At 53.1% G+C, this 14,809-nt stretch overlaps 1 protein-coding gene across 4 annotated transcripts in view; it reads left to right on the top strand.

Annotated features, from left to right (window-relative positions):
* The window catches only part of LOC106593892 (uncharacterized), a 127,747-nt gene that overhangs the window by 106,646 nt on the left and 6,292 nt on the right, over positions 1-14,809 (top strand). For 2 of the 4 annotated variants that reach the window (XM_082968447.1, XM_082968453.1), the window contains exons 15-21: positions 2,617-2,724; positions 3,061-3,162; positions 4,316-4,454; positions 6,396-7,216; positions 7,392-7,627; positions 8,597-9,096; positions 12,470-13,478. In XM_082968447.1, coding sequence (XP_082824573.1) covers positions 2,617-2,724; positions 3,061-3,162; positions 4,316-4,454; positions 6,396-7,216; positions 7,392-7,627; positions 8,597-9,096; positions 12,470-13,478 — 2,915 coding nt within the window. The remainder of the gene's footprint in view (positions 1-2,616; positions 2,725-3,060; positions 3,163-4,315; positions 4,455-6,395; positions 7,217-7,391; positions 7,628-8,596; positions 9,097-12,469; positions 13,479-14,809) is intronic. The other 2 variants (XM_082968451.1, XM_082968454.1) reach the window with 2 other exon arrangements.

Genomic DNA, 14,809 nt, shown 5'->3' on the forward strand with positions numbered 1-14,809 from the left:
GGATATCTAGGGAGGTGAAGGATATCTAGGGAGTGGTCTATGACTGTCGTTAGATGGCATCTCTACTGTTCCCCAGGTGGTGAAGGATATCTAGGGAGTGGTGAAGGATATCTAGGGAGTGGTCTATGACTGTCGTTAGATGGCATCTCTACTGTTCCCCAGGTGGTGAAGGATATCTAGGGAGTGGTGAAGGATATCTAGGGAGTGGTCTATGACTGTCGTTAGATGGTATCTCTACTGTTTCCCAGGTGGTGAAGGATATCTAGGGAGGTGAAGGATATCTAGGGAGTGGTCTATGACTGTCATTAGATGGCATCTCTACTGTTCCCCAGGTGGTGAAGGATATCTAGGGAGTGGTGAAGGATATCTAGGGAGGTGAAGGATATCTAGGGAGTGGTGAAGGATATCTAGGGAGGTGAAGGATATCTAGGGAGGTGAAGGATATCTAGGGATTGGTCTATGACTGTCGTTAGATGGCATCTCTACTGTTTCCCAGGTGGTGAAGGATATCTAGGGAGTGTTGACTGTCGTTAGATGGCATCTCTACTGTTTCCCAGGTGGTGAAGGATATCTAGGGAGTGGTGAAGGATATCTAGGGAGGTGAAGGATATCTAGGGAGTGGTCTATGACTGTCGTTAGATGGCATCTCTACTGTTCCCCAGGTGGTGAAGGATATCTAGGGAGTGGTGAAGGATATCTAGGGAGTGGTCTATGACTGTCATTAGATGGCATCTCTACTGTTTCCCAGGTGGTGAAGGATATCTAGGGAGGTGAAGGATATCTAGGGAGGTGAAGGATATCTAGGGATTGGTCTATGACTGTCGTTAGATGGCATCTCTACTGTTTCCCAGGTGGTGAAGGATATCTAGGGAGTTGAAGGATATCTAGGGAGGTGAAGGATATCTAGGGATTGGTCTATGACTGTCGTTAGATGGCATCTCTACTGTTTCCCAGGTGGTGAAGGATATCTAGGGAGTGGTGAAGGATATCTAGGGAGTGGTCTATGACTGTCGTTAGATGGCATCTCTACTGTTTCCCAGGTGGTGAAGGATATCTAGGGAGTGATGAAGGATATCTAGGGAGGTGAAGGATATCTAGGGAGGTGAAGGATATCTAGGGAGTGGTCTATGACTGTCGTTAGATGGCATCTCTACTGTTCCCCAGGTGGTGAAGGATATCTAGGGAGTGTTGACTGTCGTTAGATGGCATCTCTACTGTTTCCCAGGTGGTGAAGGATATCTAGGGAGTGGTGAAGGATATCTAGGGAGGTGAAGGATATCTAGGGAGTGGTCTATGACTATCGTTAGATGGCATCTCTACTGTTCCCCAGGTGGTGAAGGATATCTAGGGAGTGGTGAAAGATATCTAGGGAGTGGTCTATGACTGTCCTTAGATGGCATCTCTACTGTTCCCCAGGTGGTGAAGGATATCTAGGGAGTGGTGAAGGATATCTAGGGAGTTGAAGGATATCTAGGGAGGTGAAGGATATCTAGGGAGTGGTCTATGACTGTCGTTAGATGGTATCTCTACTGTTCCCCAGGTGGTGAAGGATATCTAGGGAGTGGTGAAGGATATCTAGGGAGGTGAAGGATATCTAGGGAGTGGTCTATGACTGTCGTTAGATGGCATCTCTACTGTTCCCCAGGTGGTGAAGGATATCTAGGGAGTGGTGAAGGATATCTAGGGAGTGGTCTATGACTGTCGTTAGATGGCATCTCTACTGTTCCCCAGGTGGTGAAGGATATCTAGGGAGTGGTGAAAGATATCTAGGGAGTGGTCTATGACTGTCCTTAGATGGCATCTCTACTGTTCCCCAGGTGGTGAAGGATATCTAGGGAGTGGTGAAGGATATCTAGGGAGGTGAAGGATATCTAGGGAGGTGAAGGATATCTAGGGAGGTGAAGGATATCTAGGGAGTGGTCTATGACTGTCGTTAGATGGTATCTCTACTGTTTCCCAGGTGGTGAAGGATATCTAGGGAGTGTTGACTGTGAGAGGGGGGAGGGGCAGTGAGAGGGGGGGGGCAGTGATAGGGGGGGCAGTACTACTCCCCTGATTAGACGGCATCTCTACTGCCTCCTGGGGGGTAAAGGATGTCAGTCTAACCCTAACAACCAATCACTGAGCTGAGCTGTGTCACCTGACCCCACAGAGACATACAGAGCCTCTTGGACTTCCTCCATCACCCTGTTCTAGAACTCTGGGGGTCAAACGTTCTAGAGTTGTGAGAATATTCTGTGTTCTAGAATGATGAGAGTGTTCGGTTCAAGAGCTCTGAGAATGCTGAGTGTTCTAGAGTGTTCTAGAGCTGAGTGTGTGTTCTAGAGTGTTCTAGAGCTGAGTGTGTGTTCTAGAGTGTTCTAGAGCTGAGTGTGTGTTCTAGAATGTTCTAGAGCTGAGTGTGTGTTCTAGAATGTTCTAGAGCTGAGTGTGTGTTCTACAGTGTAGAGCTGAGTGTGTGTTCTAGAACAATGAGAGTGTTCTGTGTTCTAGAGTGTTCTAGAGCTGAGTGTGTGTTCTAGAGTGTTCTAGAGCTGAGTGCGTGATCTAGATTGTTCTAGAGCTGAGTGCGTGTTCCAGAGTGTTCTAGAACAACGAGAGTGTTCTGTGTTCTAGAGTGAGGCAGTAGTAACCTGGTTGACCGAGTGTCAGCTGCAGTTCTACACCGCTCACCTCCTCACCGCCGGCTACGACCTAGACACCATAGGTCACATGACCCCCGAGGTAAGGTGACCCCTCACCCCTACGCCACGCGTCATCCCAACCTCTAAACCTCCCGGCATCCCGTATGTCCTATCTGGGGGGCTCTGCCTGACCCCATGACCTGGTGATGTCATCATGACCCTACTGTCTCTGTGACCTCAGAGTTCTCCGCCAATCACTTTTATTATTTACCGCTTCATTTGCATAAAGCTAATGTTTATTCATGTACATCAGTGAGGTGTGTGAGAGAGCGAGAGAGAGAGAGAGAGAGAGAGAGAGAGAGAGAGAGGGGACGAGTGTGTGTTAACAGCGTGTGTGTGTGTGTGTGTGTGTGTGTGTGTGTGTGTGTGTGTGTAGGACCTGACAGCAATCGGTGTCACTAAACCAGGCCATCGGAAGAAGATCGCATCGGAGATCAGCAAACTGCCGTGCGGTGATTGGCTGCCTGACCACAAACCTGTGAGAACAAACACATTCCCAGACACCACCTTTACCTCGAGACACAATGACCCCAAGACGTTTAGAGGTCCCAAGACGTTTAGAGGTCCCAATACATCTCGAGACACAATGACCCCAAGACGTTTAGAGGTCCCAATACATCTCGAGACACAATGACCCCAAGACGTTTAGAGGTCCCAATACATCTCGAGACACAATGACCCCAAGACGTTTAGAGGTCCCAATATGTCTCGAGACACAATGACCCCAAGATGTTTAGAGGTCCCAGTACGTCTCGAGACACAATGACCCCAAGACGTTTAGAGGTCCCAATACGTCTGGAGTCACAATGATCCCAAGACGTTTAGAGGTCCCAATACGTCTCGAGACACAATGACCCCAAGACGTTTAGAGGTCCCAAGACGTTTAGAGGTCCCAATACATCTCGAGACACAATGACCCCAAGACGTTTAGAGGTCCCAATACATCTCGAGACACAATGACCCCAAGACGTTTAGAGGTCCCAATACGTTTCGAGACACAATGACCCCAAGACGTTTAGAGGTCCCAATACGTTTCGAGACACAATGACCCCAAGACGTTTAGAGGTCCCAGTACGTCTGGAGACAATTGATGTGTGTCTTCAAGATTTTCTGGGCCATACCAATATTAATGAGGATATTCTGGAATATACCAATATTAATGAGGATATTCTGGAATATACCAATATTAATGAGGATATTCTGGAATATACCAATATTAATGAGGATATTCTGGAATATACCAATATTAATGAGGATATTCTGGAATGTACCGATATTAATGAGGATATTCTGGAATATACCAATATTAATGAGGATATTCTGGAATGTACCAATATTAATATTCTGGAATATACCGACATTAATGAGGATATTCTGGAATATACCGATATTAATGAGGATATTCTGGAATATACCGATATTAATGAGGATATTCTGGAATATACCGATAATATACTTTTGAGTAATCATTCTAAATACATATGAACACATATTGGTCTGTCCTAATATCTGAGCGTGTGTGTGTGTGTGCGTGTGTGTGTGTGTGTGTGTGTGTGTGTGTGTGTGTGTGTGTGTGTGTGTGTGTGTGTGTGTGTGTGTGTGTGTGTGTGTGTGTGTGTGTGTGTGTATAGGCCAGCCTGGCAGAGTGGTTGTCAGCGATCGGGCTGAACCAGTACTACCAGGTTCTGGTGCAGAACGGATACGACAACATCGACTTCATCACTGAGATCAGCTGGGAGGACCTGAAGGAGATCGGCATCACCAAGCTGGGTAGGACAGACAGGAGACAGACATCACCAAGCTGGGTAGGACAGACAGGAGACAGACATCACCAAGCTGGGTAGGACAGACAGGAGATCGGCATCACCAAGCTGGGTAGGACAGACAGGAGACAGGCATCCCCAAGCTGGGTAGGACAGACAGGACATCACCAAGCTGGGTAGGACAGACAGGAGACAGGCATCACCAAGCTGGGTAGGACAGACAGGACATCACCAAGCTGGGTAGGACAGACAGGAGACAGGCATCACCAAGCTGGGTAGGACAGACAGGAGACAGGCATCACCAAGCTGGGTAGGACAGACAGGAGACAGACATCACCAAGCTGGGTAGGACAGACAGGAGACAGACATCACCAAGCTGGGTAGGACAGACAGGAGATCGGCATCACCAAGCTGGGTAGGACAGACAGGAGACAGGCATCACCAAGCTGGGTAGGACAGACAGGAGATCGGCATCACCAAGCTGGGTAGGACAGACAGACATCACCAAGCTGGGTAGGACAGACAGGAGACAGGCATCCCCAAGCTGGGTAGGACAGACAGGAGATCGGCATCACCAAGCTGGGTAGGACAGACAGGAGACAGGCATCACCAAGCTGGGTAGGACAGACAGGAGACATACATCACCAAGCTGGGTAGGACAGACAGACATCACCAAGCTGGGTAGGACAGACAGGAGACAGGACATCACCAAATCCACACAGAGAGACAGATTATCAGAGATGGATTAAAGGGGGACACAGAGAGACAGATTATCAGAGATGGATTAAAGGGGACACAGAGAGACAGATTATCAGAGATGGATTAAAGGGGGACACAGAAAGACAGATTATCAGAGATGGATTAAAGGGGGACACAGAGAGACAGATTATCAGAGATGGATTAAAGGGGGACACAGAAAGACAGATTATCAGAGATGGATTAAAGGGGGACACAGAGAGACAGATTATCAGAGATGGATTAAAGGGGACAGAGAGAGACAGATTATCAGAGATGGATTAAAGGGGGACACAGAGAGACAGATTATCAGAGATGGATTAAAGGGGGACACAGAGAGACAGATTATCAGAGATGGATTAAAGGGGGACACAGAAAGACAGATTATCAGAGATGGATTAAATGGGGACACAGAGAGACAGATTATCAGAGATGGATTAAAGGGGACACAGAGAGACAGATTATCAGAGATGGATTAAAGGGGGACACAGAGAGACAGATTATCAGAGATGGATTAAAGGGGACAGAGAGAGAAAGATTATCAGAGATGGATTAAAAGGGGACAGAGAGAGACAGATTATCAGAGATGGATTAAAAGGGGACACAGAGAGACAGATTATCAGAGATGGATTAAAGGACACAGAGAGACAGATTATCAGAGATGGATTAAAGGGGGACACAGAAAGACAGATTATCAGAGATGGATTAAAGGGGACACAGAGAGTCAGATTATCAGAGATGGATTAAAGGGGGACACAGAAAGACAGATTACCAGAGATGGATTAAAGGGGGACACAGAGAGACAGATTATCAGAGATGGATTAAAGGGGGACACAGAGAGACAGATTATCAGAGATGGATTAAAGGGGGACACAGAGAGACAGATTATCAGAGATGGATTAAAGGGGACACAGAGAGACAGATTATCAGAGATGGATTAAAGGGGGACACAGAGAGACAGATTATCAGAGATGGATTAAAGGGGACACAGAGAGACAGATTATCAGAGATGGATTAAAGGGGGACACAGAGAGACAGATTATCAGAGATGGATTAAAGGGGGACCGTGTATTAAAGCGATATCAAGACTCCAAACATGAGAAACACCTTCAATTTTAGAGGGATGGAAGATGTTAAAATGTTGTACATTTTACTATTTTACTCCCCCATGTCTCTCTCTCTCTCTCTCTCTCTCTCTCTGTCTCTCTCTCAGGTCACCAGAAGAAGATAATGTTAGCAGTGAGGAGGCTGGGAAAGCTCCAGAGAGGAGAGAGTATCTCTCAGCCTTCGACCCCTCCGTCGTCCTCCTCCACTCCTCCTCCTCCTTCCTCTACGCCGCTTCCCTCCACTGGGAGGGGTCAGAGGCCCCCCCTCACTAAACCCCGGCCAGGGATTGACTCCCCACCCCACACTCCCACCAAGACCCCCGCCTCCTCCCACAATGCTCTAGCCCAGCCCTTCACCCAGCCCCCGCCAGCTGATTCGCCAGTCCAAGAAGCGTGTGCGTCTGTCCCTTTTCTCTGTCTGCCAACGGAGGAGGAAGAGGAGGAGCGTCGGCGAACTCATAGCCTGATTGGTTACTCGGGGTCCGAAGCCGACGCCCTCTCGTTTCCAGGACGCGCCCCTAGATTCGCCACGGTGTGCCGCAGCAGCTCTGCTCAACGCGCCGACACCGACGACGCGACTGTCAACCGCAGCCAATCGTCGGTGACGCTGCGTCCCAGGAGGAAAGGACGGCCCCCGACTCCGCCCAAACGGTCGTGTTCCTCCATCTCCGGGGGCGACGGGCTGCTCGGGGAGGGCCTCGGGGTAGTTGGGTTCAGGGAGAGGAGAGCCAGCGACTGCGGGGGTCTGGCGGAGAGGAGGGGCGACGGGGGGCTGGCGAGGTCAGAGGGATCTGGGGGCAGCGTCCGGAGTATCGCCGCCATGTTGGAGACATCGATGGGAGGAGTTGGTCCTGGAGGAGGAGGAGGAGGGGCTAAAACCCTGCCCAGAACCATTGGAGGAAGAGGAAGCTACCTCAACCCTACACAGGTCTGTCTGTCTGTCTGTCTGTCTGTCTGTCTGTCTGTCTGTCTGTCTGTCTGTCTGTCTGTCTGTCTGTCTGTCTTTCTGTCTGAATCAGACATGGTCAAATCCACCCACAGCTCCCTACCCTAGGCCAATCCCACCCCAAAGGCTCATGGGTAATGTTTGTATAATCCGCCAGGTCAGTCCGGCGGCGTTGCGTCGCCAGGCCGGGTCAGGTGGTCTGGGGTCTGATGATGACGTCATGAATCGCCGTCGGACCATCAGCGGTCCGCTCACCGACCAGACAGACTCCGCCCAGATCCCGTCCCCGCGGCAACACACTGAGCTACGCCCAGAACCACGCCCACGCTCCACGGTCGTCACGCCGACAGGAGAAGGACTTATTACGGATGGAACAGCGACAATCAACCGAAGGTTCATCAGGCTAACTCTATCAGGCTAACTCTATCAGTCTAACTCTATCAGTCTAACTCTATCAGTCTAACTCTACCAGTCTAACTCTATTAGGCTAACACTACCAGTCTAACTCTACCAGTCTAACTCTATCTGTCTACCAGTCTAACTCTACCAGTCTAACTCTACCAGTCTAACTCTGTCAGTCTAACTCTACCAGTCTAACTCTACCAGTCTAACTCTACCAGTCTACCAGTCTACCAGTCTAACTCTACCAGTCTAACTCTATCAGTCTATCTCTACCAGTCTACCTCTACCAGTCTACCTCTACCAGTCTAACTCCATCAGTCTAACTCTATCAGTCTAACTCTCCCAGTCTAACTCTACCAGTCTAACTCTACCAGTCTAACTCTATTAGTCTAACTCTACCAGTCTAACTGTATCAGTCTAACTCTATCAGTCTAACTCTACCAGTCTACCAGTCTAACTCTACCAGTCTAACTCCACCAGTCTACCAGTCTAACTCTATCAGTCTAACTCTATCAGTCTAACTCTATCAGTCTACCAGTCTAACTCTATCAGTCTAACTCTACCAGTCTACCAGTCTACCAGTCTAACTCTACCAGTCTAACTCTATCAGCCTAACTCTATTAGTCTAACTCTACCAGTCTGCCAGTCTAACTCTACCAGTCTACCAGTCTAACTCTACCAGTCTAACTCTATCAGTCTAACTCTATCAGTCTACCAGTCTAACTCTACCGGTCTACCAGTCTAACTCTACCAGTCTACCAGTCTAACTCTACCAGTCTAACTCTACCAGTCTAACTCTACCAGTCTAACTCTACCAGTCTACCAGTCTAACTCTACCAGTCTACCAGTCTAACTCTACCAGTCTAACTCTATCAGTCTGTAACAGTTACAATTGTATATATCACTTATACAGATTATAGTTGATTGACATGTCTAAAAGTCAATCTGATTGGTCCCCAGGAGAAAGCCCCACCCCCCAGAGAAGTTCCTTCTGACCGAGACAGACACCATTCGGCGACGCCCACGCAGCCGCGAGCACAGCAACAACCAATCAGACGACGGCACAACCAGCAGCAGCCAACCAGAGATTAGCACAACCGGCGTCGACCAACCAGCGAGCGCAAAACCTGGCAGCGGCCAAACAGACGGCAGCAGGAAGAGCATTGACCAACTCGAGAGCGGCGTCGACCAATCCCATCGCAGCCAGTTGGTCCCCCAGCAGGTGAACGGAGGAGTCGACCAATCACACCGCGTCGTCCTGCGGAGGAGGCGGACCGGGTCGGAGGCAGAGGGGGAGGTGGCCTCTCGCAGGGAGAGCTGTGATAGGCCAGAAGTCAGGAAACCGCTGAAGCCTCCGGTGTCGCCCAAACCCTCGATGGCGTCAGTGAGGAGACAGCAGCAGGACCCTCCCACACCGACCAGACGGGTCCCTTTACCTGGACCTGAAGCGGACTGTCCTGGTGAGGATAACCCTAATCCCTGACCTTTAACCCCCACTATTACCTGGACCCTCTAACCCCCACCCTTACCTGGACCCTCTAACCCCCACCCTTACCTGGACCCTCTAACCCCCACCCTTACCTGGACCCTCTAACCCCCACCCTTACCTGGACCCTCTAACCCCCACCCTTACCTGGACCCTCTAACCCCCACCCTTACCTGGCCCCTCTAACCCCCACCCTTACCTGGCCCCTTCAACCCCCACCCTTACCTGGACCCTCTAACCCCCACCCTTACCTGGACCCTCTAACCCCCACCCTTACCTGGACCCTCTAACCCCCACCCTTACCTGGACCCTCTAACCCCCACCCTTACCTGGACCCTCTAACCCCCACCCTTACCTGGACCCTCTAACCCCCACCCTTACCTGGACCCTCTAACCCCCACCCTTACCTGGCCCCTTCAACCCCCACCCTTACCTGGACCCTCTAACCCCCACCCTTACCTGGACCCTCTAACCCCCACCCTTACCTGGACCCTCTAACCCCCACCCTTACCTGGACCTGACCCTCTAACCCCCACCCTTACCTGGACCCTCTAACCCCCACCCTTACCTGGACCCTCTAACCCCCACCCTTACCTGGACCCTCTAACCCCCACCCTTACCTGGACCTGACCCTCTAACCCCCACCCTTACCTGGACCCTCTAACCCCCACCCTTACCTGGACCCTCTAACCCCCACCCTTACCTGGCCCCTTCAACCCCCACCCTTACCTGGACCCTCTAACCCCCACCCTTACCTGGACCCTCTAACCCCCACCCTTACCTGGACCCTCTAACCCCCACCCTTACCTGGACCCTCTAACCCCCACCCTTACCTGGACCCTCTAACCCCCACCCTTACCTGGCCCCTTCAACCCCCACCCTTACCTGGACCCTCTAACCCCCACCCTTACCTGGACCCTCTAACCCCCACCCTTACCTGGACCCTCTAACTCCCACCCTTACCTGGACCTGACCCTCTAACCCCCACCCTTACCTGGACCCTCTAACCCCCACCCTTACCTGGACCCTCTAACCCCCACCCTTACCTGGACCCTCTAACCCCCACCCTTACCTGGACCTGACCCTCTAACCCCCACCCTTACCTGGACCCTCTAACCCCCACCCTTACCTGGACCCTCTAACCCCCACCCTTACCTGGACCCTCTAACCCCCACCCTTACCTGGACCCTCTAACCCCCACCCTTACCTGGACCGTCTAATCCCCACCCTTACCTGGACCCTCTAACCCCCACCCTTACCTGGACCCTCTAACCCCCACCCTTACCTGGACCCTCTAACCCCCACCCTTACCTGGACCTGACCCTCTAACCCCCACCCTTACCTGGACCCTCTAACCCCCACCCTTACCTGGACCCTCTAACCCCCACCCTTACCTGGCCCCTTCAACCCCCACCCTTACCTGGACCCTCTAACCCCCACCCTTACCTGGACCCTCTAACCCCCACCCTTACCTGGACCCTCTAACCCCCACCCTTACCTGGACCCTCTAACCCCCACCCTTACCTGGACCCTCTAACCCCCACCCTTACCTGGACCCTCTAACCCCCACCCTTACCTGGACCCTCTAACCCCCACCCTTACCTGGCCCCTTCAACCCCCACCCTTACCTGGACCCTCTAACCCCCACCCTTACCTGGACTCTCTAACCCCCACCCTTACCTGGACCCTCTAACCCCCACCCTTACCTGGACCTGACCCTCTAACCCCCACCCTTACCTGGACCCTCTAACCCCCACCCTTACCTGGACCCTCTAACCCCCACCCTTACCTGGACCTGACCCTCTAACCCCCACCCTTACCTGGACCTGACCCTCTAACCCCCACCCTTACCTGGACCTGACCCTCTAACCCACACCCTTACCTGGACCCTCTAACCCCCACCCTTACCTGGCCCCTTCAACCCCCACCCTTACCTGGCCCCTTCAACCCCCACCCTTACCTGGACCCTCTAACCCCCACCCTTACCTGGACCCTCTAACCCCCACCCTTACCTGGACCTGACCCTCTAACCCCCACCCTTACCTGGACCCTCTAACCCCCACCCTTACCTGGACCTGACCCTCTAACCCACACCCTTACCTGGACCCTCTAACCCCCACCCTTACCTGGCCCCTTCAACCCCCACCCTTACCTGGCCCCTTCAACCCCCACCCTTACCTGGACCCTCTAACCCCCACCCTTACCTGGACCCTCTAACCCCCACCCTTACCTGGACCCTCTAACCCCCACCCTTACCTGGACCTGACCCTCTAACCCCCACCCTTACCTGGACCCTCTAACCCCCACCCTTACCTGGACCCTCTAACCCCCACCCTTACCTGGACCCTCTAACCCCCACCCTTACCTGGACCCTCTAACCCCCACCCTTACCTGGACCGTCTAATCCCCACCCTTACCTGGACCCTCTAACCCCCACCCTTCCCTGGACCCTCTAACCCCCACCCTTACCTGGACCTGACCCTCTAACCCACACCCTTACCTGGACCCTCTAACCCCCACCCTTACCTGGCCCCTTCAACCCCCACCCTTAACTGGCCCCTTCAACCCCCACCCTTACCTGGACCCTCTAACCCCCACCCTTACCTGGACCCTCTAACCCCCACCCTTACCTGGACCCTCTAACCCCCACCCTTACCTGACCCTCTAACCCCCACCCTTACCTGGACCCTCTAACCCCCACCCTTACCTGGACCCTCTAACCCCCACCCTTACCTGGACCTGACCCTCTAACCCCCACCCTTACCTGGACCCTCTAACCCCCACCCTTACCTGGACCCTCTAACCCCCACCCTTACCTGGACCCTCTAACCCCCACCCTTACCTGGACCCTCTAACCCCCACCCTTACCTGGACCCTCTAACCCCCACCCTTACCTGGACCCTCTAACCCCCACCCTTACCTGGACCCTCTAACCCCCACCCTTACCTGGACCGTCTAATCCCCACCCTTACCTGGACCCTCTAACCCCCACCCTTACCTGGACCTGACCCTCTAACCCCCACCCTTACCTTGACCTGACCCTCTAACCCACACCCTTACCTGGACCCTCTAACCCCCACCCTTACCTGGCCCCTTCAACCCTCACCCTTACCTGGACCCTCTAACCCCCACCCTTACCTGACCCTCTAACCCCCACCCTTACCTGGCCCCTTCAACCCTCACCCTTACCTGGACCCTCTAACCCCCACCCTTACCTGGACCCTCTAACCCCCACCCTTACCTGACCCTCTAACCCCCACCCTTACCTGGACCTGACCCTCTAACCCCCACCCTTACCTGGACCTGACCCTCTAAAACATTTTTTTTTCTCTCTGTTTTTATCCCAGCAGATCCAAGATGGACGCCTCCCCAAGTCTCCTTCAAACCCTGTCCTCCTCCCACTGGTCCTAAACCCACCTCCTCCTCTCTCTCCTCCCCTACCCCTCTCCCTAGACCTCTCCCTGTCCCAGACATCCTCACCCCTCCCTCCTTGTCCCCTGGTCTCCCTTACACCACCTCCTCCTCTCTCTCCTCCCCTACCCCTCTCCCTAGACCTCTCCCTGTCCCAGACACCCTCACCCCTCCTTCCTTGTCTCCTGGCCTCCCTTACACCACCTCCTCCTCTTCTCCCGCCACCAGCCCCTCCACGCCCCAGACCCCCTCCACACCCGGGTCCACTCCTCACCCCGTCAAACCTCCCCGCTCCTCCATCGCTGGCCTCTCTGTCGACCTGCTGGTTGGGAGGGAGGGGGAGGAGAGGGAGGAGAAGGTGGAAGAAAGACTAAAAGATGATCGGAGAGAAGTTGAGAAGGTGGAGGAGGAGAGGAGGAGAGAGAAGGTGGAGGAGGTGCAGGAGGAGAGGAGGAGAGAGAAGGAGGAGGTGCAGGAGGAGAGAAGAAGAAATGAGAGAAGGAGAGAGAAGGTGGAGGAGGTGCAGGAGGAGAGGAGGAGAGAGAAAGTGGAGGAGGTGCAGGAGGAGAGGAGGAGAGAGAAAGTGGAGGAGGTGCAGGAGGAGAGGAGGAGGAGAGAGAAGGAGGATGTGCAGGAGGAGAGGAGGAGAGAGAAAGTGGAGGAGGTGCAGGAGGAGAGGAGGAGAGAGAAGGAGGAGGTGCAGGAGGAGAGGAGAGTTGAGAGGAGGAGAGAGAAGGTGGAGGAGGTGCAGGAGGAGGCGATGGAGGAGAAGCAGACCAAGGAGGAGGCTCCAGCCGAAGTAGGGGAGGTGAACGAGGAGGAGGAGGTGAACGAGGAGGAGGAAGAGGAGGTGCATCATCAGAGGTTGGAGGAGACCAGCGCCTCTCTGGCTGCAGCTCTGGAAGCTGTGGAGCAGAAGATTAACCAGGATCACACAGACAACCAGTGAGGAGAGACACACACACACACACAACCAATACCATAACCCCACCTTCACCATGGGGCCAATTCCATAACCCCACCTTCACCATGGGGCCAATACCATAACCCCACCTTCACCATGGGGCCAATTCCATAACCCCACCTTCACCATGGGGCCAATACCATAACCCCACCTTCACCATGGGGCCAATTCCAGAACCCCACCTTCACCATGGGGCCAATACCATAACCCCACCTTCACCATGGGGCCAATTCCATAACCCCACCTTCACCATGGGGCCAATACCATAACCCCACCTTCACCATGGGGCCAATTCCATAACCCACCTTCACCATGGGGCCAATACCATAACCCCACCTTCACCATGGGGCCAATTCCATAACCCCACCTTCACCATGGGGCCAATACCATAACCCCACCTTCACCATGGGGCCAATTCCATAACCCACCTTCACCATGGGGCCAATACCATAACCCCACCTTCACCATGGGGCCAATTCCATAACCCACCTTCACCATGGGGCCAATACCATAACCCCACCTTCACCATGGGGCCAATTCCATAACCCCACCTTCACCATGGGGTCCATACCATAACCCTACCTTCACCATGGGGCCCATACCATAACCCCACACCTTCACCATGGGGCCCATACCATAACCCCACCTTCACCATGGGGCCAATTCCATAACCCCACCTTCACCATGGGGCCCATACCATAACCCCACCTTCACCATGGGGCCAATACCATAACCCCACCTTCACCATGGGGCCCATACCATAACCCCATCTTCACCATGGGGCCAATACCATAACCCCACCTTCACCATGTGGCCCATACCATAACCCTACCTTCACCATGGGGCCAATACCATAACCCCACCTTCACCATGGGGCCCATACCATAACCCCACCTTCACCATGAGGCCCATACTATAACCCCACCTTCACCATGGGGCCCATACCATAACCCCACCTTCACCATGGGGCCAATACCATAACCCCACCTTCACCATGGGGCCCATACCATAACCCCACCTTCACCATGGGGCCCATACCATAACCCCACCTTCACCATGAGGCCCATACCATAACCCCACTTTCACCATGGGGCACTCTGTTTACAACAGCAAACCGTTGGCCCCATATTCGCCAAATTCTCTAGAACGACGTCTGAGGCGGCTTATGGTAGAGATATGAACATTAAATTCTCTGGCAATGGCGTCGTGTCGTGTGAGAAAACCTACGCATGGCCTTTTTATTGTCCCCCCAGCACAAGGTGCACCTGTGTACTGATCATGCTGTTTTAATCAGCTTCTTGTTTTGCCACAC

This window comes from Salmo salar, chromosome 02 (genome assembly GCF_965601325.2).
Source record: "Salmo salar chromosome 02, fSalSal1, whole genome shotgun sequence".
Lineage (NCBI taxonomy): Eukaryota > Metazoa > Chordata > Actinopteri > Salmoniformes > Salmonidae > Salmo > Salmo salar.